At 39.6% G+C, this 24,477-nt stretch overlaps 1 protein-coding gene across 1 annotated transcript in view; it reads left to right on the plus strand.

The window, feature by feature from the left end:
* ARHGAP10 (Rho GTPase activating protein 10) overlaps positions 1–24,477 on the plus strand; it is a 319,494-nt gene that overhangs the window by 122,257 nt on the left and 172,760 nt on the right. The window contains exons 7-10 of the mRNA XM_032330629.1: positions 396–500; positions 10,338–10,467; positions 13,274–13,380; positions 15,883–15,977. Coding sequence (XP_032186520.1) covers positions 396–500; positions 10,338–10,467; positions 13,274–13,380; positions 15,883–15,977 — 437 coding nt within the window. The remainder of the gene's footprint in view (positions 1–395; positions 501–10,337; positions 10,468–13,273; positions 13,381–15,882; positions 15,978–24,477) is intronic.

Here is a 24,477-nt window from a genome sequence, read left to right on the forward strand (position 1 = left end):
CGCACTGCGCTGAATGCCACTGGAGAGAGCCTCTAGCTCTTCGTTTCTGTGATTTCAATTTCATTATAGATTATATTGACCTATGGTGATAAGATTTCAATTATTAATGAATGTAGAGATTCTCTTGACTGAAAGAACAAATGGGTGATATAGAACTCCATTTCTCCAGAACACTGTATTCTCAAAGCTATCTAATGGCTCTGATTTTTAAGGAAAAATCACAAACCTTTCATTTTGTAAAAGGACAAATTAATAAATAATATGTAGTTAGATTTAGTTGAATTCCAGTGACTTTTAAATTATCTTACTTCCAGTAGAAGTTTCTATTCTTTTTTTACCTCCACCCTGAGTTTTTTGTTTGTGCTAATGTCATTTTTTTTTTCCCTTTGTCTTAGATGCTGTCATTTTTTCAGGGAATGTTTACTTTCTATCATCAGGGCCATGAACTTGCCAAAGACTTCAATCACTACAAGATGGAACTACAGATCAACATTCAGAATGTAAGGAAATGAAAGCTTTCTAGTATAAGAGGATGTTTGAGATGTGTGTTCTCATTTTGCTATATGAAAAGCCTTAAGCTAAGACCAGGCTGAGCTGTTGGTGTCGAGAAACTAAGGCTACGTTGCCACCTTCTGGTCAGTTCTCAGTGTAACAAACTGCTCTTCAATTAGGTGAGGCTCAGGAATTCTGCCACCTGGTGGCTCTTTTTTTTTAAGATAGTGAATTTGTTTTAAGATTTGTTTTAATGTGTTTTTCTTGTCTAACTTTCAGGTAAGTCATTAGGTATACGTTTTTAATCAGGAGTCCCATAATTTATTTTTATTATTTTTTCCAGTTTTATTGAGATGAATTCATATACATACATATACATGTATATGTTTCAGTTGTACAGTGTATTGATGTGACATACCTATTGCAAAATGATTACCACAGTGAGTTTAGTTTATGTTTACCACTTCATAGAGCTGCAGAAGAATTCTTCTCTTGTGATGAGAAATTTTAGGGTCTACTCTCTTAATAACTTTTAAAATATGTCCTAAAGCAGTGTTACTGTCACCATATTGCCTTCTATAGGGATAGTTGTAAGGGTAAACTTAGTTATATAACTCTCAGTCTTTCGTGGAGAAAACAAACAAAGGAACACTCCACTTTACATGTAAGGCATTTCAGTTATTATGATCTCATTTCTATTACCTGCATATCTTACTTGGCTTTTAATCCCAAGTAGGCATCTGGTTCAAGAGGAATTTCTTCCCTGTGTTTATGCATACTCACTAATGTATTGAGTTCATGGTTCCTGTTGGTTTATGATTTAGGAGAGCAGTATCAAATAGTATAACATAGATGATATTGATCAGGAGGTGGTGGATGTTTTTCCTCTCAGCACTTAAGTTGACTTTGAAAGTGTCCTCATTGAAATTCTTTTCAGGTTATGTTTAGTATAATGTTAGACCTCATTAGAGAAAAAAAAAGTAAGTGAGTTTTGGGACAAGCTCATTCTAGCTCATCCTGAAAGACATATGAAGGATGGGACTCTGGGCCTGACTTTGAATTTAATCTTATCATAGAGACTGAGGAAGAATGGTTTTGTGTAGATTTTGGTTCTAAGTTTTTGTTTAGTTCCCTACATTTGGGAGTGTAGATCAATCTCTTTCTCTCTCTCTCTTTTGGTAATTCAAGTATCATTTTGTATTTGGAGATTATTTGGATGTTGAGCTGGGTTAAATAACTAAAAGAATATCCACCCCCACTCACACCCCCCACTATCAGTGACTATAGTGGAACAGAATTCTAAAAAAACGTCAAAATTTATCTGTATGTATGGATTAGTTCTAATTTTAAAATTGTCTCTGTAGGTAGTAGAATAGTCTAATGTTGCTGCGATTGTTCAGAGTACTTTTGCAGAGAATGGAATGCAGTTTTGTAGAAAGAACGCAGTATAGTTGGTTTAGAAGATTAATTATACTCTCGATTTTTTTTTCCTCTACCACCTGGCTGTATAACTTGTGGAAATTTACTTCTCCTGTCTGGATGTCATCTGTCAAATGCAGGGCTGGCCTGGATGAGAACCTTCAGGCAGAATGGGTTCCATAATTTTTGAGGCCAGTGTAAATGGGAAGGCAGGGTCCTTATTTAAAAATGAGGAATTTCAAGACTGTAACAGCAGAGTGTTAAACCAAGCATGTGACTTTCTGAGCACAAGGTCCTGTGTTGTTACACAAGCTATGTGCCCACAAAGCTGGCTCTGCCTCGGTGTCTGGGGTGAGGGGTGGGGTACATCGTGTCTCCCAGGTGCTTCCATGAAACTATCCCTGCACAGCTTGCTTGTGGATGGACGTAGTCTGTAACACTCCTGTGTAGTACAAGGGATATGGTTACCTTATTTACACCAGAATGATTTTGAGAGATTAAATATTTCAGTGTAAATGAGCAATGCTCTGTCATGAAGTTTTAGAAGCAAAACCTAAAAATAAGCTATCCCTTAAAATGGTTTGGAAAATAACTTGGTTAATATCCTTACGACATTCTGAAGTTAACTTACCTTTGATAACAGTCATTTCCCATAGAGAAATGGGCAAAGAATGGTTGGCTGGAAAACATCTCTGTATCCTCTGCAATTCAAGGGTCCTCATCAGTAAACGGCCCTAAGAACTCTTCTCTAAATACTCACCTCTTTTATTCTGTGTCTGTTGCTGCTCCCAGAACGCTTTCATCCAGAGCCTTCTCTTTCCACCTCACCTGCAGTTCTGAGAACACCTGGTCCAGGTGTCTCTGCTGTTTCTGTTTGTTCCTAGTTCATTCTTTTCCCTTCAGAAACGCCAACACCTTTGAAACGTGGGCCACTCCTTCCGTGGTACCCGCCCACTGTACCCGAGTGTTGCTGTGCTTTGGTCATTTCTTGGCCATTTTGCTCATTCCCTGATGATACCAACCTTTAGTGTAATAAAGGGAAAAGGCTGGCGATAGAAAACTACAAATTACAAAAATCCCAGTTATATGTCTTTTTTTTATGCAGTGTATATTTATCTATTAAGGAAGTAGACCCAAATATTAAAATCTTAACGTTAACTATCTGTGCGCTCTAAAGATATGGATAATTTTGGTCAACTTTTAAGTATTTGTAGTAAAAAACAGCAAGATCCTTTTATAAAATCAGAAAAAAGGTAAAAGTTACTTAAAAATGAAAACAACCTAGTTTTCCCCATCTGGTTTCACCTTTTCTGTTGTAAAAATGGTAACACCTCTTTTGTTTTTTTGAAAGCAATTTATTCCTCTTCGACTTTCCATAATCCAGAGTAAAACATGAAAAGCAAAACCGCAAGATGGCTTTTAGAAAATAGATTTTCAAGAAAAATATAAGTTGCATCAAAATTGAAGTATATTTTAAAAAACTAAATTTAAACTTTTGTTATCTTTATCCCCAGAAGAATGTGGGGAAAGAGACACTAGAATAGAATTCTTCCTAGAAGGAAATATAATTTGAGAAATCTTAGAATTCATGAAGAATCCCCAGAAGAGCCTAAGAATAGTTAAGATTTTAAGAATATGCCCAAATATTTTTGCTACAGTGTTGTGAGAAAAGTAGAACACTAAAACAATAAATTACTTTTTTTTTTTTTAAGGGATTGGAAGTGATTGTGTAAAAATATGAAAGTGCTTATTTCTGAGGGATAGATTTATGGTCACTTTTAATCGCTTTTAAACATTTTCTTTCTGCCCCCAAGGCAGGACTGTTTATGCTCCTTCTCTCTTCCTATTTTATAATGTTGTGGATTCGTTTTTATATTCTGAAAAAATTTTTAAAAGTATACTTTCACTTACAATCAGCTTTACAACAATTAACTGTTAGTCTGATATTGAAGATTTTCCTTTATCCTTTGACAGGGAATAACTGTTACTTTATGGTGACATTGTAATAGTCATCGTAGTATGTAGTAGTAATGTCATCTACATTTATTTTGTTACTGTGGACCAGCCATTACCCGTGTGCTTTATTTGGAATTTGCACATTTCGTCTTCATAGAAGTCCTATGATGTAGATTTTGTCATTCATATTTTACAGATGAGGACACTGAGGACAGTAACTTCCTGCTGTCCTACTGCTTTTGGGTCAGGTCCAGCATTGGAACTTGGGTGGACTCCTTCCAAGTTACCATGGTGGTTGGTTTCAGATTCTGTGCTGGGATATAAATGGGTCTCTCACCGCATGTCTGGGGCCTGTTAACATAGGAGCTGGGGAATGTATTGCCCAGACCTCAGCAATTTGTGGGTAACACAAGAGTCCCTTCAATTGTAGAAACAAAGATTTAGGCCCCATGGGTGAATCTCCTCTTACCAGTTCTAAACTGTGTTTCCCTCATCCCCATAGAAGGTATCTTACATGGGATTTAGACTCTATTACCTTTTCACCTGGGGTCTGTTGCCTGCTGTTCCTTTTTCTGCCACCTCCCTCTGCATGGGGACGTTTGAGGGGAATATGGGGATTACAGTGAGGGTGTGTGTGTGTGTGTAGGGCCTTACCGCTTTTCTGTTATGTTATTTTGCAAGGTTACTAAAGCAGGGCTGCATGGAACCCACCCTCATGGTTTACAGCTGTTCATGAAACCTTTTTTGTATTAAAGATTTTATTTATTTATCTGACAGACAGAGATCACAAGCAGGCAGAGAGGCAGGCAGAGAGAGAGGAGGAAGCAGGCTCCCTGCCGAGCAGAGAGCCTGATGCGGGACTCGATCCCAGGACCCTGGGATCATGACCTGAGCCGAAGGCAGAGGCTTTAACCCACTGAGCCACCCAGGTGCCCCGAAAGTTTCTTTTCTCACTGAGCAGGGAGCCCACTGCAGGGCTCGATGCCAGGACCCTGGGATCATGATCTGAGCCAAAGGCAGATCCTTAACCACTGAGCCACCAAGGAACTCTCCTTTTTTTCTATTTTTAATTATACTTTGCCTTCCTTTCCTCTCTGAATGAGGTCATGGGGCGAGGATGGGAAAACTTAAAATGGCTATCTGTGCTTGGAATCAGCCTTTTCCCTCTGCCTTGGAAGCTTTATTTCTGGGTATAACACTGTGTAAAGCTCCTTCTCTCTCACGTCTTCCTTTTCCCCTTACTATGGGAGTGAACCTATGTTAAGCCTGACTCACCAGGTTTCTAGACATACTCAAATGTGTCTGATTTCCGGCCTGGTCCTCAAATTGAATCCTCCTCCCAAAGAGGTGATGTAATAATATATTTAATTTATAAGCCTTAATTTAAGACTGGTTTACTTGGAAATATATTTAGGAAAGCATGCTAGGAAAGGAATTTCCTTTTCCTTTTTATTGACAATGGATAACACAGACTATCTTATAGGTTATTTTGAAGATTTAAAGCACCAAAAAGTATTTTCAGTTGTGCCAGCCACAGAGTAAACACTCTACGGGTCACTTACTGTACTGTTTCCAGTCTAACATTATTATTATTTGATGATAATATTTACCTGGAACTTAGAATTGGAGATTGTGAGTTTCTAGCCATTCTATTATTTATATTCAAATTTTAAAAAATGTAGGGATACCTGGTGGCTCAGTTGCTTAAATGTCTGCCTTTGGCTGAGGTCATGGTCCCAGGGTCCTGGGACTGAGTCCTGTCCGGTTCCCTGCTCCACGGGAAGTCTGCCTTTTCCTCTGACCACCACCCCCCCATGCTCTCTCTCTCAAATAAATAAATAAAATCTTTATAAAAAAATAAAAAATGCAATTTTCACTCTTATTCATAATTTACCTAAAATGGTAAAATCATTCTCCTCCCTCCCCAGTGCAGAGTCGTATGCATCTGAGAAAGTCGGGCAGTAAGGGAGGTGGTAGGTACTCCGCGGCAAGGTCTGCAGCAGGCAAAGTGGGGATGATGGGGGGTGGGGAGGGTAGAGAGGCAGCTCGCAGAAGAGGCGGCTGAAGTGTTTGGGAGATTGATTATATGGAGCAGATGTGTTCATTGAACAAGTAAGTAAATAGATTGAGAATAATGGGAGCTGGAGTTCTCACTCTCTGGAAAGAAATGTGTCAAATCAGGAAGGGAGGGGTGCCTGGGTGGTTTAGTTAGGCTCCTGATTCTTGATTTTGGCTCAGGCCATGATCTCAGGGTGAGCAGGGAGCCTGCTTCAGTCTGCTTGAGATTCTCTGTCTTCCTCTCCCTCTGCCTCTCCCCCTGCCTGTGTGTGCTCATGCACGTTCTCTCTCTCTCTCTGTCAAATAAATAAGCAAATTTTCCAAATTGGGAAGGGATAGGCTAGAAAGAAACTGGAGTATTGGTTTGGGGTTATACTTGTTGGTGTGAACATGTGAGTTTTTTAGTATAGCGACACATAGAAATGTATGTATGTAAAGGAAAACCCCACCTATCTTTGTGTACATATATATACATCTGTGTAGTTTTTCTGTCTGCCAAGAACACAGAAGTAGTGACACCCCTTTAACTGTGGCACACTGTGACCAGATTTTGGTTTCTAAATACTACACTCCACTAAAAGGAAGAAGGGCTTCTAGGGGGGGAAAAATCATTGCTTCTAGGACTGGGACAGAAAAAGTATCAGACTCCTTTTGGGACCAGAAAGTAAGGAATTACACAATTAAGGGAGTGTCTCAAAAGATTCAAGATTTAGCTAGAAGGGGCCCCTGCTGGTCCAATCCCAGGACAATTTGAGCATTACTGTAAGTAACGAAAGTATTGGGTGCAACTCATGAGATTAACAGGAATGTCTACGTGTGTGCAAGTGTGTGCGTGTGTGTGTGCGTGTGCGCGCGTGCCAGCATCTGTACACACGGCATGCACGTATCTGTATCTGTGTGTATGTACAGGCATGCCTCACTCTGTTGTGCTCTGCTTTTGTAAGCTTCAAAGATCCCGTGGGGGTTTTTTTGTTTATTTGTTTTTGTTTTTTACAAATTGAAGGTCTACGGCAATCTATGTCACACAATGTTGTGTTATTTTTACAGTAGCAGTTGCTTACCTTGTGTGCCTGTCTCATATTTGGGTAATTCTCGTGATAATTCAGGCTTTTTCCTTATTGTTACATTTGTGATCATGATCCATGATCTTTGCTGTTACTATTGTAATTGTTTTGGGGCGCCACAGACTGTGCCCGCATACGATAGTGAACGTAATCAGTGAACGTGTGTGTGTTCTGACTGCTCCACTGACCAGCCGTCCCACACCTACCCCCATCTTTCTCCCTCTGCTCAGGCTTCCCTGTTCTCTGAGACACAACAATATTGAGATTCGGCCGGTGAATAACCCTATATTGGCCTTTAAGTGTTCAAGTGAAAGGAAGAGTCACACATTAAATCAAAAGCTAGAAGAAACCTTAGTGAGATAGACATGTCGAAAGCTCGGATAGGCTGAAACCTAGGCCTTTTGCCCCAAACAGTTAGCCAAGTTGTGAGTGCAAAGGAGAAATTCTTAAAGGAAATTAAAGGTGCTACTCCAGTGAACACATGGATGCTAAGAAAGCAAAACACTCTTATTGCTGTTGTGGAGAGAGTTGGAGCGGTCTGGATAGAAGATCAAACGAGCCACAACATTGCCTTAAGCCAAAGCCTAATCTAGAGCAAGGCCCTAATTCTCTTCAGTTCCGTGAAGGCTCAGAGAGGTGAGGAAGATGCAGAAGAAAAGCTGGAAGCTGGCAGAGATTGGTTCATGAGGTTTTAGGGAAGAAGCTGTCTTCCTAATGGAAGAGTGTGAGGCGAAGTGGCGTGGGCTGATGGAGAAGATGCAGCAAGTAGCTCCATCCAGAAGCTCCAGCTAAGAAAATTCATGAAGGTGGCCTTGCTACATACACAGCAGGTTTCAATGTTGATAATGTTTGGCTTCAAAGCTTCAAGGGATGGGCTGACTCTCTTGTCAGAGGCTAATGTAGCTGATGACTTTAAGTTGAAGCCGGTGCTCATTCTGAAAATCCTAGAGCCCTTGAGCGTTAGACCGAATCTGCTCCACCTGTGCTCTGTGAATGGCATGAACAACAAGGTCTGGATGACAGCACATCTGTTAACGGCGTGCTTTACTGAATTTTCTAAGCCCACCGTTGCAAGCTAGATGCCACGAAGAACATTCGTGATTCATAGGAAGAGGTCAAAGTATCAACATAAGCAGGAGATTGGAAGAAGCTGATTCCAACTCTCAAGGATGACTTTGAGGGGTTCAAGGCTTCAGTGGAGGCAGTAACTGCAGATGGGGTGGGAACACTAAGAGAACCAGAATTAGAAGTAGAGCCTGAAGAAGGGACTGAATTGCTACAATCTCATGATAAATCTAGAACAGATGAGTTGCTTTTTATGCATGAGCAAAGAAAGCGGCTTCCTGAGATGGAAGCTACTGCTGGTGAAGATGCTGTGAAGGTTGGTTAAAATGACAACAAAGAAGTTAGAGCATTCCGTAAATTTGATTGATAAAATAGCAGCAGGGTTTGAGAGGGTTGAGTCCAATCTGGAAAGAAGTTCTATCATGGGCAAAATGCTACCAAATACCATTGTCATCTTATTTCAAAACATTGCCCCAGGGGCACCTGGGTGGCTCAGTGGGTTAATAAGCCTCTGCCTTTGGCTCAGGTCATGATCTCGGGGTCCTAGGATCGAGCCCCACATCGGGCTCTCTGCTCAGCAGGGAGCCTGCTTCCTCCTCTCTGCCTAGATCTCTGCCTACTTCTGATCTCTCTCTCTGTCAAGTAAAAAAATAAATAAATCTTTAAAAAAAAAAAAAAATGGCCCAGCCACCCCAGCATTCAGCAGCCACCACCCTGGTCAGTCAGCAGCCGTCAATATCAAAGCAAGATCCTCCACCAGCAAAATGATTATGACTGAAAGCTCAGATGATGGTTAGTGTTTTTTTTTTTTTTTTTTCTTAAGCAAATAGCATTTTACACGTAAAATATGTACTTTTTTTGTTTTTTTTATATGTACATTTTAAAGAAATAATTCGATTGTGCACTTAATAGACGACAGTATAGGGTAAACATAACTTTTATATGTACTAGGAGACTCCAAAATTCATTTGACTTGCTCGATCACAATATTCACTCTATTGCAGTGACCTGGAACCAAACCTGCAATCTCTCTAAAGTCTTTATATGTATAAATATTATTCACACACAGACACACATTCAGGAAGAAGTGAGGGTTGAGAGAAATCTAAGTAAAGTGACAAAGGAGGCAAATAAATAAAATCAGGGTATCATTGGTATTAAAATGGGGACAAGAAATCCTGGAGGCATGAGAAATAGGAAGGGAAGGAGGGGACCGGCCGTGAATAGATGAGTCCCACCCTCCTTGCAATCCTGCGTTTTGTTCTAGTACATATATATATATGTGTATATATTTTTTTTCGTACTCTGCTTGTGTTTAAAGTAAGCATCTTCAGATAAGTTTTCCACTTTGCAATCCACATTTATCAGACTCCCATTCCCCTAAAAAAAATGTGTACCATTCTACCATTTTTCTGTTCTAGGACCCTTGGTAACCTCTTTCATTGTAGGGAGGAGAGGGGAGGGATTTCAATAAAAATTTTTTTTTTATCTCCACTTCTTCACAATTTCACATCAGCAGTTTTTGGGTGTTAATACAGTTATTTTAGAGTGTGGATAAAAGACATGTCCAGAAACTTGGCGGTGCTGACTCATCATGCTTGCCTCGGTAATTTCGTCACTTCACCTTGCATGTATGTTTCCACTGTGTCTGTGTGACAGAGATATTAGCATTCCAAGTCTCCTGGGTTTCAGAAATGTGATTTGTCTCTCCAGATATCAAAGACATTATTTGTACATGAGATTCCTTCCCCCGCTCTCCTTTATCTGAGAAATGTCATTTCAAGTGCAACTACCATGACCTGCAAAAAATGACCTCATATTTATCAGTTGGCAGAGAAGAATTAACTTTTTTAGGTTCTGAGTACCTAATACTGCTGGTATAATACTAGTGAGTCAGATTGATTGTGCAAAGGAAAGACTTCCCAGATCTTTTATGACCTACTTAAAAAAAAAAAAATCTAAGATTTAGTAATATTGTGGGATGTGGAGCTACGAATTCTTATGTTGAATAACACAAGCATTCTTGGTGTTCAAAGCTTCAAGAGTAAAGAACCTTCAGTTACCTTAGCTTAGACTCCTCTATTAGCTATTCTACCACTAATTTTTTTTCTTTTAGCGGTAATCTTCACAAAGAGACACACTGGAAATGATGGGTATATTTCAAGAATTTTATAGAAAAATCCTACCCATTTAATTATAGTTATCCAGAGACTTAAAAATGTACATGGAAGAGGTCATATGAGAACTTAAAACTTATATATATATTTTTTTAATCTATTTCAGACACGGAATCGTTTTGAAGGAACAAGGTCAGAAGTGGAAGAGCTTATGAACAAAATAAGACAGAATCCCAAGGACCATAAACGAGCAAGTCAGTTCACGGCAGAAGGCTACTTGTATGTACAGGAAAAAAGTAAGAGGACCTCCAGCAGTGATAAATGACTAATGAAAAATTACTTTAAAACTCTTACTGTAATTACTCCTTTTTGGAACAGTTATTCCTACCACTTCCTTTGCCCGCTCTTGTCTTAGAAGGTATATTTTGTATTGTTGGGGAAAACACATTCTTGCTCTCGGGAGAGGACAGTGAAATTAGGAACTCAAGGAGCACCCCACTTTCCAGATGCACCCTGGAATTCTGCATCACACTTGGCTAAAACTTGCTTATAAGGATGCCAGAACTTGGTGTAAGGCTGAAAGCGAGGCGAGGTATTTTTCCTCCCTTCCCTTCATCCCTCACCGTCCTTATCACCTACGCACACGCATATGCACATTCATATACATATGCACACCCTCCCCCTCCCACAGCCCTCCTTCTCCATGCTCAAGTCAACAGGGACATATTCCTCCTATTCCTTTACATCAGTTCTTTCCACACCGATCTGAGATCATTTGTTCTTGCTAAAATTATCAGGGTGATTGCAGATGGCTATAAAAAATAGTCCTAGATGGCAGTCTAACTTATCTCATGGAATTTTTAGTATTGTTGCTCTCAGTGGATATGCGGTGTATAAAGTGTCCTTATTTTGAAAATTAAGGCACCTAAAAATTCTTACAAACTTTTTGATAGTTTGGTCGTATTTTAACTGTTCAGCTCTTAAACTTTACTTCATTAACTGTAGAACCCGAGTACTGTTTAGTAGACGGGAGGCGAATGCGAAAATGTTTCTGTATTTGCTGTTTTCCTGCCTTCCCACACCTGACTGTAGCCCAGCGCCCTTCAGTTTTCAGTAGTGTGGCTGATTTACAAGACTTTTCAACTGACCGCTAGAGTAGGAGAGTGTACTCAGGGAAGAGCTGTGGGGTAGCTACGCTTCCAAGTGAGGTTAATGCATCTGTGGCGGGCACAGTGGGTCTTTTTCCATTTGTCCTTATTCAGTCTGGGCTTCCCACAGTCTTCATGTCTCACAAAGAGCAGTTGCATGGCGAGCAGAACTTGGAATCTTTCTGATGCATTAGCTTTTTAACCTCAGTTTGTTTTGAATTGGAAATAACTAAATTAATGTGTAGGTTGGAGACATAAGAAGGATAAAATTTTTGTATTAGATGCCCCTGATGAAAGTTATAGGAGACTTTAATTTTTAGATTTATAACTGTTGTTCAACTTACTGTCTTTGAGAGGAAGTGGGCTGAGTCTAGTTGGAAGAACAGAATGAAAACATTAGGGGCAACATCTACTCTTATTAACTGCATGCCAGATACCTCGCTAAACTTTTTATACACCTTGTCTCATTTAATCCATTAAAAAACCGCTATGCAGTGCACAGTACTATGGTTACTCCATTACTATTATTACTCCATTTACCATTGAGAAAATGGAAGCACCGTTGAGAAAATGGAGAGAATTTCCCTAGATCACAGGTTCTGAATGCTGGAATTGTCAGTCCGTGTCACGCTATCTAGGATATTACCTGGAGTGTGGACAGCTGTGGAAAGGCCTATATGCTCAGGTTAGATGGGAGTCAGGAAAGGACAGTGGCTTAATGAATGGGAAGATGTTGGTATTAGGGAACGAGACTCCAGTTTGAGGATAGACTTTGTCATTTTTTGGGCATTTGGTCTAAGCTTAAGTTCTTTAAAATTAAAGAGATAATAATGAACCATCCATTCATCTATTTTTCTTAGTATTTAGTGAAATATCTGCACAGTATGTTCTGAACCATAGAATAGGATACAGATACTAGCTATTTATATCACACACACCAGTGGTCCCTGGATTTTGGTCTTTGCACTCCTGATGACCTGAGGTGAGATTTACTATGGTCTAGTAACATTTTTCATTCCTCACTGCCCCCAAAACAATGTGAATGGCTAATTTTTAAAGCTCAGTGGATTCCTTTTGAATGAGTTCTTTTTTCCCTCCTAAGCTTGTCCTTCTTCATTTTTAGGTATAGAAATTTTGTTTGCAGGCAAAATGATGGTGATAAAAGGTGTTACCTTTTTTTTTTTTTTTTAATCTTTACTTGGTAAAATATACAACTGTCAACTTCTTTGGGGAGTTAATTTTGTTATGATTGGACTTTTACTGGTGTTTGAAACTCTAGATTGCTAGGTATTCCTGACACAGACCCCTGTCTTCCAAGAGCTCAGGTGGTGATAAGACTGACTTTACAAGAGGTAAAAAGAGGTTCTGAGAATGTTCTGATTGTATGTGAACAGCTCACCTCTCTGTGCTTCAGTTTTCATTTTAAAGCTTAGCTTTACCGGCGTTAGTAAGGACAGCTGCCTACCAAGGTGCTATAGTGAGTTTAACACTCTTGTAGATGCTGGACTAGATGCTTTTTCTCAGCATTGTGATTCTTTGATTGCATCATTTTGAGAGGCCAGAACCGAATCCAAACCCATCACGTACATTGAATGGAATACTTGAAACCCTTGTGAGATCTTAATACTTGGAAATAAACAAAAAATATATCTCACAATGAAGAGATTTTTAGGTGTAAGATAATGGCCCAGTCTGCAAACTGTTTGAAGAGTATGTCTTCAACTCCATTGCTTTGTTGCTGAAAAGTACTGAATCTTCTCTCAAATAATCTCTTAGCCTTCTTATTTTCCCTACTTTTTTGCTTTTTAAATTGGAATCAACAGTGTTGCTGGTTTGTTTCCTTGAGCTTTATTAGTTGCTGCTTAATGGGTTTTTCCTCTTTAGTAATATGTTTGAAACTCTGTGTATCTGCTTATTTATGAGGAAAAATGTAAAGTTCTACTTCTTGTTGAAGGGCCTGCTCCGTTTGGTTCCAGTTGGGTCAAACACTACTGCATGTATCGGAAAGCTGCCAAGAAGTTCAACATAATCCCGTTTGAGCACAGATCTGGGGGAAAACTTGTAAGTATTTGATTATATATTATGTGTTCTATATGAGAGGTAGTTTTTGAGGCTGACGTTTTATTCATTGTTTTATTGGTTTTATTTCCTTGAGAGAGAGCATGATCAGAGATGGGGGCAGAGACAGAGGGAGAAGCAGTCTCCCCACTGATCAGGGAGCCTGACGCGGGACTCCATCCCAGGATCCCGGGATCATGACCTGAGCAAAGGCAGACGCTTAACCCACTGAGCCACCCAGAGTCCGAGGCTGACATTTTAATGGTGTTTATATTCTCTAATGATAAAGACATTATATTTTGATTTTAGGATTAAAATCTTTATTTTCTTTCGAAATAAAGTAGGCCAATGAACAACAATTTTTGTGGGTTTTGGATTGTATGTATGGGTTTTTATGGTCAGGACTAGAATCCTTTTATGTCACTGTTCTTGGAGGATAAAATGAACACGTGTAATGAGCTTTCACAAATCAGTGTTCTGTCAGTATGGTATTTGCAAAGATCTGATATGCACATGTGTATTCACAGCCCTAAAACATTGTATAGTAGATAGTTTGTAGTGAATTTTGTTGTTTTACATTTAGACTTACAAAGTTCTCACTTAGGCCATTCCCAGTTAGTTAACTACTCCTCCCACAGAAATAAATTACAAAAAAACACAAGATAGCAAAAAGACCTCAGGAATTGGCTCTGTAGGGAAGATGATCGTTATTTGGGTTTTAAATAGAAATGGCACCTCAGGGGCGCCTGGGTGGCTCAGTGGGTTAAAGCCTCTGCCTTCGGCTCAGTTCATGATCCCAGGGTCCTGGGATCGAGCCCCGCGTTGGGCTCTCTGCTCAGTGGGGAGCCTGCTTCCTCCTCTCTCTCTCTGCCTGCCTCTCTGCCTACTTGTGATCTCTGCCTGTCAAATGAATAAATAAAATCTTTAAAAAAAAAAAAAAGAAATGGCACCTCATAGCAATAATTGATAGTCTGGAGGCAAAGCTCTTCCACCAATATTGAATACAATTGGTAACACATTAAAAAAGGGGGGAAGACATAGCTTGTTGGGTAGATGGGCATGATTTTGCTTGGGTTTCTGTTTACAGATACTTTGCCTCTTCGTGAAATATGTTTAAAACAGCTTATAATACAGGCATAGTTTTTGTAATAATGAAATAGATGTGGAAAATCAAGCCCATGGAGAAGAGGAAGAAGTGAGGATATCACTCGTAAAGGCTGTTGGGCTTAAGATTGAGTATAAGGTTCCTGTCAGGACTAATTCAGGTGCTAATGCATGTCTGCTTAGTGATGTCTCTGTTTAACCATCACATAATAAAAAATACGCTTCAGAATAGAAGTGTATTTCAGAATGTCACATGACTGTGACATTTTGAATATTGGCATACTTGAATGTTTGTTTAATATTACTTGGAGATTCTCCTATTTTAGAAAATATAAAAATGTTCTAGAAGGAGGTACATGGGGTCTTAGAGTTTTTTCCTTAGAACCTGTGTTCCTGCATTGCTTCCATTATTTCCTTGGATGGTTTAGCGAGGTAAAACAGTGCCATATTAAAACAAATTAAATATGAATTCAGAATGATCTTCTCTGGAAACAAAACCCACATTGATTGAGTGGTTCTTGCTTCCTATGATCACAGTAGCTACTTGGCCTTTTGATACATAATACCTTTTAGGTAGATTCATATAGAATTGAAGTTTTTATAGGTCAAGAATGGTCACATATTGCCTATTTCATATGGTGTCACATAATATGAATTAAAAAGTATTTCTTTTTAAAAAAGAGTGTAATAAAAGAATAGCAAATATTCTGGCATGGGGAAACTGTTGTTAATCTGTCTTTTAAAATTAGTGCTCACGAGGTCTGGTTTAGTGTTATTGTAATCAAAGCAAGATCTAGAAAACTTTAAGGAGAAGAGGATGACATAAATGATTAAAATTATAAATAGGGATGCCTGGATGGCTCAGTCAGTTAAGCATCTGCCTTTGGCTCAAGTCATGATCTCTGGGTCCTGGGATCTAGCCCCATTTTGGGCCCCTGCTCAGCGGCCAGTCTGCTTCTCCCTCTCCCTCTGCCCCTTCCCCCACTCATGCTTTCTCTTTCTCTCGATCTCTCTCTCTCATATAAATAAAGTCTTAAAAAGAAAGATTATAAATAGTGTTTAAACAGATTTGTTTGAAAGAGAATAGGATAACTGGACTTAAAATCTTGAAACTTGAGGGGCGCCTGGGTGGCTCAGTGGGTTAAGCTTCTGCCTTCGTCTCAGGTTGTGATCCCAGGGTTCTGGGATCGAGCCCCGCATCGGGCTCTCTGCTCAGCAGGGAGTCTGCTTCCTCCTCTCTCTCTGCCTGCCTCTCCGTCTACTTGTGATCTCTGTCTGTCAAATAAATAAAATCTTTAAAAAAAAAAAACTCTTGAACCTTGGGGCACCCCCTCCCCAATATAGGGCTCTTTAGTGTGCTTATATTATAATTTTGAGGATGTTTAAAATGATTTTTTGCAGGGAGATGGAGAGGTGTTCTTTTTGAAAGAATGTACCAAGAGGCATACTGATTCCATTGACAGAAGATTTTGCTTCGATGTGGAAGCTGCTGACCGGTAACTTATTAGAATTCTTGCACTTAATGAAAGAGTACTATAAAAAATGATTTAAAAAACAGAGGTTAATTGAAACTGAGATTTCCTTGGCCTGAAAGAATTTTATCTTGTTACATTTCCAGGCTTTGTATTTATTTTGACCTGTTTAGTCTTTGTCTCTGTGTTTAGTTGTGGAGTGATAGCTTGGACTTGGCTGGAGTTTGAAGTCCTTCTAATAAGTAATTAAAAAATTACCTTGAAGCATTTCATTGTTGATGGAAGCCTAATTGTGGCACTGAAAGAATAATGAATGAAAGTGAGGAAGTGGGTGACAAAGCTGACGAGAGATGGTGGGTTGTTAATGCAGAACAATATTCGTTTTTGTGTGTGGGAATTTTCGGTGTGTGTATTCTGTATGTGATGGAGGCTCATAGGCAAACTGTTATTTAAAGACTGCTTATCTTTTCCCTTGTATGACTTTGCGTTATTATAAAAGAATCTTTGCCAGCGAGGAAGGAGTAAAAAAAAAAAAAAAAAAGAAAAATGTACTTCTGATAATATTACTTCTCTGGCATTTCTTTCTGTGTCCTCCTGTCCTACTAAGAAAAATCTTGGTACTCATAGGATATTTCTTTAGTAATGTCTGACAGTATGGTGGTTCCTCACCAGTGCTGGTTTTGGCAACACTGGTCTTTAGAGAAGGCTGTTTCTTAGTTGTATAACAAAAGTTTACAGTATAAGATTTCTGTAATAAAAGTTCATTTCATGTCAGGATCCATGAATACAAAAATAATTAAGGCTTCCTTTTCCCTCGGATGATGGAGCCTAGTGTATGGGTTGGATGCAGAGAGGGGAGAGCTATGCTTTCCTTTCCAATAAATGAACTGAGACCACATACATAAAAAGCATGCCGCTAGGCACCATGATAAATTTGGCACCATCATGAGAAAGGTGGTTGAACAAGCATTTTGCCAAGACTGGAATAAAATGAAAGAGAATGTCATTGTGGAAGAGGTTCAATTTCAGGCCAATAAGGACGGGTTCAGAGACCTTAAGAAGAGTTTCAGGCTGTGCAGTACAACTTGAGCATCTGCGGGTGTCAACCTGTAGTGGGCATTTACTGGGTCTTAAGTGCCAGACAGTGCCAAGTGTTCTGAATTCATCTGTGATTTATCTCATTGAATCCTCACCACAGCCCTGTCAGGCAGGTATCATCCTTCCCATTTTATGATTGGAATCTGGGCCACAGAGAGCTTAGGCGATTCTCCCAAGGGCATGGAGTTGGTAAGTGGAAGGGCAGGGATTTGAACTTCTGCATTCTGCCTCTGGAGCCCATTCTACCTCTCAGCCACTATACTATAAGTCTGAGTATCATCTGTAATTGTGACAGTCCCTGAATAACTGACAGAGGTGAGTCAGCAGTGTTGCTACCAGAAAATGTAATGGGGTTAATCTGATTTGATTTGAAAGCAGGACACTTCTAGGGCTTTCATATATCATTCTAATAGAGCGTGTATTGTTTTTGCCTAACCCCGTATTTTCTCTAAGACTTGATCATGCCAAATGCACTTGGTCAACGATGATCCTAGATTGACCAGGGATTACTGGGGAGTTATTTTTGCCTATATAGGGTAATACTTTACAAATAGAGAAGGGGGCAGGAGATGTTAGAGGTGATCTAGTGGTTTTTAAACTGCTTTATAAGGTTTATAGGCTTTTCGAATAAAATCTTACATTTATGTATATGTGAAACAAAAAAGAAAGTTCCCTTACTGAAGTAGGGTGAGGGGGCCTGGATCCTTACTTTTTCAGCTTCCTCCTTGTAGACATCTCTAATTTACTTCTGTTGATACCCAGAGCTGCTTTTTTGGAAATCGTGGCTGGGGGACCATTAATCTGGTCTAGATAGATGGTCGAAGAAAGGCATATAGGAGGTCTGACATCTAACTGATGATTGATGGATTATTTGGAGTCAGCTGGGCTTGAGACTCCTAGGCAGAGTGGATGGCTCCTGTGAAGGTCTGGAGTCAAGGGAAGATGTGGTCCGTTTGAGAGCCCCAGAGAGACCAGCAACACTGGAGCAGCCGGGAGGAGTAGGAGAAGAGGCTTGAGATGGGGTCAGTAGCCTGATATTGAGGTTTTTTAGTTCAGTCCATTAAATGGCATTTATATTTTTCAAAACCCACTCTGGCAGAGTAAAGCCTGCAGGCTGCAAGGATAGATGAAAGGCGCTGTGTTAGTGTTGGTAGCCGTGGGAATGGAAACTAAGGGATCCCTCTGAGCCGGAAGTTTAGAGCTAAATTTAGAGACAAATTGAATGTTGCAGTATAGAGCAAAGGAGAGAAAGGTTTCTGGCTTAAACGACTAGGTAATGCCATTTGCTAAGATGGAAAACCAAGGAGGCCCAAGGGTGAAAAACAATGAATTCAGCTGTGGTCATGTTGAGTTAGATTGCTGTGGGTCATTCAGGAGGAAACCCGGTGGGAGACTGCGTATAGCATTGGCAGCTTTGGCAATGTTGGACCCCCCCATGGCTACACCATGCTCATTGCCCCAAATTTCTTGGACCTCTCCATTTTCAGCTATTGCTCTTTTTTTTTTTTTTTTTTTTTAAATTCCTATGGCTATCTTATTCTTTCCTTCCTTCCTTCCTCTTCACATGGTTTCATTCTCAAAGTGAATCACTCTGCTGTCGGTATTTTTCTTTTTTCCTGTGTTTTGAGCTGCTTTTAGAATCTTCAGCTACTTAAATGGTTTGTTTCCAATTCTACTCCTTTGATAATTCTTGGTGATTTCAATACTGCCTGAGATGATCCTTTTCAGCACTTTGCTTCTTGACTCCTGGAACTCCTCTCCTTCACTCGTCTTGTCCTTGACCCAACCTCAGCCATTCGCTGTCATGGTCATTGCTTAGGTCTTGTCATTCCAAGGACCAGCAACCACCCAAGAGTCTCAGCCACAAGGCTTTCTCTGTTTGGCACCACCTTTTGGGTTTCTCTGCTTCTTTCTCGGTAAGTATCCTTAGAGCCTCTCTCGTCAGTTTAGCCTGTTGTTACTCAGTTTCTTACACCTTCACTTCCTTTCTAACCTGGTTTTAATTTCATGGTCAGTCATTATAGTCACTCTTTTAAATATGCTCTATTGTCTTTCTCTTCCTTTATTAGATTTGCCAGAACAACCCCAACTAAACTCTGCCTTCTCTCTTCCTAGAGAGACATATTTAGCCGTGTTCTCCAGGATCACTTCAGATTCATGACCACTAGCCACATGAGCCATTAATTCTAACTACTAATTGTGTTACATTTTCTGGTTCCTTCATTCTCCTCGTTGATGAATATTTCATATATTTCTCTTTCTGAGCCTCTGACACTGCCTCATTTCTGATAATTTTGTGTCCTATTTTGTTGTGAAAGTAGAAGCAAAGAGATCATCCACTGCCATAAACGCCCCCTCCATCACTGTGTCCAGACACCCTGCCTTCCCTTCGTCTTTGTACGAGCTGTGTTCCTGAGCCTCTCTGTTCACTTCTCTCTCATCCTATATTTCTACTCCACAATATCACTGAAGCAGTCTTCTTTCTTGTTAACCTGCAGATGTCCTTTTCTACAGGATTATTCTCATCAGCACACAAAACATTTTTTTTCATTCATCTTAAAAAAAAAAAAAAATAGGCCACCACTATCACCAATGAAAGACCCTGTCTTGACCAGTCTTCCCTTTTGTCTATTGCCCATTTCTCTCCTCTAATAAACAACAAAACTTCTTTGAAAGCTGTTGTATTAAGGTCTCATATTTTCTTCCTCCTATTCTCTTTTGAGCCGTCTCCAGTCTTTGCCTCTCCTCTCCACTGCAGTTGTGGAGAGCTCCCTGCTGAGCAGAGAGCCTGACGAGATGCTGGGCTTGATCCCAGAACTTCTGGGATCATGACCTGAGCTGAAGGCAGAGGCTTTAACCCACTGAGCCACCCAGGTGCCCCTGTCTTTCCTCTTCTTTGCTAGCAGCAGCATCTGACATGGCCAGTCGCACTCTCTTCCACGACCTACTTGCTTCACTTCTAGAACATCATATCTGCCCAATCGTTTCTCCCACCCCACTGGCTTTTTGATTCTTAGACTCATTTACAGCTAGCTGTTTTCCCAGACCTCTTGATGTTGGAGTTCTCTGATGTTCATCTTAGAGCTCTTTTCCTCATCCTCAACCTTACCTTGTCCAGCCTCATGGCTTTAAGTGCCATCCTTATGTTGGTAACTCCAGCATTTATTATCTCTACCTACATATTTTCCCTGAATTTCAGGTTCTTATCTGGCTGCCTACTCAGTATTCTCAGTATTGCTTCTGTGATGCATTTTGAACAGTGTGGAGGTGGGAAATCTTGTTTGTTTTGTAAATTTTCCCAGATTCTTGGAACGAAAACAGTCCCTTTATAGGATCTAACATTTTATATAAGTCTATTCAGTCTTATGTAAATACTAATATCATAGAAATATTTTTTCAAAAATAATACATGTTTATTTTGTGTCTTTTTCCAAAGCTTTTTGGTTAACTTAGAAAATAACTTTCTTCATGTATGTGTCTCCTCAAGTCTCTAGGATTATGTTACTTTTGAGTTAAATTATTGACTCTTCTTGTGTTTGCTTATTTCCTTATTTTTAAGCGGGGAAACATCTATTCAGAATTGATGTTACCAAAGGATAGTATTTATGGGGCTGTTAGGTTTCTGCTACCAGCTCCCTGCCCTCTTGCCCACTTTTGAAACAAAATTTGGAGGGAGCGTGAGGGTACTTTGAGGTCACTTCCCTAATTCTGGGGTTTTGAAAGCTTATTAGTGAATGAGACTTGCTCTTCTCTTGTCTATTTCTCCAGTTCCTGGCCAAGTAGACTACTGGGAATTGTAAGGAATTTGTTCCTTGTCTATTAGATTATGAATTCCATGAGGGTAGAAACCCTGTTTTAGGATTACTTGGTACTGCAGTACCAAATGTAATGCTTTATATATGGTGGGCATTCACCAAATTTGTACTGAATTAAATGAAATTGAATTGTTGTTTAGAAGTGACAGAACTGGGATTAGATTCAATCAAGCAGCTGTCAGTCAGCTGTCCTTTTCTTCTGTACCATGCTGCAGAGCTGTGAGCTCCAGTGGTTTTTTGTTTTCGCTTTTTGTTTTGCTTAAAAAAATAAACTTAACCCATTATGGAACAGGTGGGTATTGTAAATGGGTTTCTGATGGATTTTGTAGAGAATTCCTATTGGGTACTTTCCTATAGTAATTTCACAATTGATTGCATATGCTTAACATAAACATATTTTGTCATCTTTCCTGTTATCAATTTTTGATGTTTGTTTTTTTTTTAACTCCTTGGTTTGGAAAAACAGTAACATTTTGGCAAGAGTCAGTGCTTCCAAAACTGCAGAATGGAGCCTGGGCTTGCATTTGATTTATGTAGCTATAAATCAAGAGCTTTCACTTAATTGTTGCACGAGTTGAGATCAAGTTTGATTGCATGTAACAGAAAAACTCAAAGTAAAATGGCTTAAACGTGCAAAAGTTTATTTGTTCCCATTTTTTGGAGAACCTAGAGGAGGTCAGATCAGGGTGGATATCATGCTTCTTGGTGCCAGATCTAGCTCCCCCTTGTGCGGGGCTTAACCTCCCAGTCACCTTAGGTCCAAGATCCCAGATTCCACTTCTACAGCACTGTGTCTTGTAGGAACACTTTGTAGAGGTTGAACATAACACTTCTGATCACATAACAATGTGAATGGAATTGTGTGGTTATACCTCATTGCAAGGGAGGCTGGGAAATGCTGAGTCAGGGAAGTTGCTGTCTTTTGTTTCCATACATCCATGTGCTCTTCTGATTTGGGGGGAATCTGTCACTGACAATGAAAGAGAGAATGGTTGGTGGTGGGGGTCCAATTAGCCACTGCTACTTTATCAATGTTAAATGGATCTGTGCTTCATTTTCCTCCTCTCGGCTCACCAGAAGTTTGCTTTGACTATTTCAGCTAAGAACATTTAGGAACATGTGCTGAGAAATCCATCCAAAATGTGAAAAGCCAGCCCACAGAATGGGAGAAATACTTGCAAATGGTATATCTGATAAGGAACTTGTATCCAGAATATATAAATAACTCTTATAACTCAATAATAAAAAGACAAGTAACCCAACTAAGAAATGGGTAAAAAAGTATTTGAATTAGACATTTTTTTTTTTCAAAGAAAATGTACAAGTGGCTGGTAAGTACTTAAAAAGATACTTAACAGAGTTAGCCATTAAGGAAATCAAAACCACAGTGAGGGATGCCTGGCTGCCTCACTTAGTAGAGCATGTGACCCCTGATCTCGGGGTCATGAGTTCAAGACCTATATTGAGCATCGAGCCTACTTAAAAAATAAAAATAAATAAATAAATAAATAAACACATAAAAAAAAAACAATGAAATACCACTTCACACCCACTAGGGTGGCTATAATTAAAAAATCAGATAATAACTAGTATTGGTGAGGAGTGGAGAAAATGGATCTTTCTCATACACTGGTGGTAGAAATTTAAGAGTGTAGCTGTTTGGAGAAGAAGTTTGGCGTTCTTCAAAAAGTCAGTGGAGTATGTGACTCTTGATCTCAGGGTTCTGAGTTTGAGCCCCATCATGTTGGGTGTAGAGATTACTTAAAAATAAAATCTTAAAAAAAAAAAATTAAACATGAAGCTATCATGTGACCCAGAAATTCTGCTTCTAGTTATATATATATATACACATATATATACATATGTATGTGTATATATATATATATAAAGAAATGAAAACCTATATCTTCATAAAAATCTTGTACGTGTATGTTGATAGCAGCCTTATTCATAATAGCCAAAATGTAGAAACAACCGAAATGTCTGTCAGCTGATGAGTGGGTAGATAAAATGTGCTATTCATACAATGAAATATGGTTTGGCAATATAAAGGAATGAAGACTAACATGTGCTATGATGTGGATGAACCTTGGAAACCACATGCTTAGTGAAATACGTGAGTCACAAGAGACTACATGTGATATGATTATATTTATATAAAACAGCCAGGATGGGCAGATTGTTAAAGGCAGAAAGTAGATTAGTGGTTGTCTAAGGCTGGGGGTTTTGAGGGAAATGGATACTAACTGCTAATGGGTATGGAATATTTTGGGGAGATGATGAAAATGTTCTAAAATTGATTTTGGTGATGGGTTATACAACTCTTAGAATATATTAAAAGCTGTTGAATTATATATTCTAGGTAAATTTGATAGTGTGAATTGTATTTCAGTAGAGCTTAAAAAAACACAGCTGCAAATAAGGACCATAAGTAAAGTAAGGCTTTTAAAATGATACAAACATTCAGTACCTCAGACCAGCCACATGCCAGATACCATGGGCTGCGAAATGATCATGTCACTCATTTCTCGGGGGGGGGAAAGAGGATTTTGGGTGGCTAGTTTCTCCCTGGCAAGCTGTAGCATATCAGAAGATGCAGCTTTCTTCTCTAAAGGACGAAACACCATCCGTTCCTCCTGCCCCAACAATTTTGTTATATAAGGTGCTTTTGCTTCCTTTGCATGCTTATCACATGCCTCATTGTGCTGTGACCCACACACATTTGCTTGATAAATAATTACCATTGTGCGAGGTTCTCCCACACATCACATTCAGGCGCTGCTTAAAGAAAATGCTTCCCATTTTACTCTCATTAATCTGACATTTCAGATACTCTGTTTGGTTTGGTTTTGCCTGATTCCTAGTATATTTGTCTTGAAGGGTGGCAAGATACTTGTTGTTTTTTAATTCACTCATTTATGTTTTCATGATGACAGTGTGTGGAGGCAGTGGCCTGAGTATCTGGAGCAATGAGCGTTTTTGCATGCTGCTATGCCGAAGACTTTATTTCACAGCTATGTGCATGGTACCATCTTGTTTGTCCCTTGAAAAGTGAGTTAAGAACAGGTTGCTTCCAGAAGCCCATGCAGTTGGGCTGAATAATAATGTTTCTGTAGCACATTAACTGTGGTAGCATTTGTGAGTATTTTATAGAGCATGTCATTCAGATATCTAAACTATCGTTGACTGTGTTTGGCACTTAGGAGGCAAGAATGAGAAACTAAAAGGCCTGACCTTGAGGGAACTCACAGGCCAAGAGCGTTTCAGAGGTCTGAGGTGCTTTAGGGGCTGTGAAGCAGTAGAAGTGGGGTTGGCTGGGAAAGCTTGCTAGACAAATGGATGGTTAAATTGGATCTTCAAGATCTGGTAACAGTTTAGAAACTCAGAGGATGGGTTGCCCACGGCAGAAGGAGTCATAGGAAGTCTTGAGAAAACATATTGAGATAATTCTTTAAGTCTAGTTCTCAACTGTGAGTGTTTGTGTCTGGAGACACTGAGATTGTCACTCCTAACATCTAGTGGATGGAGGCCAGCCCTGATGCTAAATATCCAGCACAAGACAGTCCTCCGCAACACAGTATCATCTGGTTCAATATATCCCTGTGTGGCTG

The sequence above is a fragment of the Mustela erminea genome, chromosome 2 (assembly GCF_009829155.1).
Source record: "Mustela erminea isolate mMusErm1 chromosome 2, mMusErm1.Pri, whole genome shotgun sequence".
NCBI classification, from domain to species: domain Eukaryota; kingdom Metazoa; phylum Chordata; class Mammalia; order Carnivora; family Mustelidae; genus Mustela; species Mustela erminea.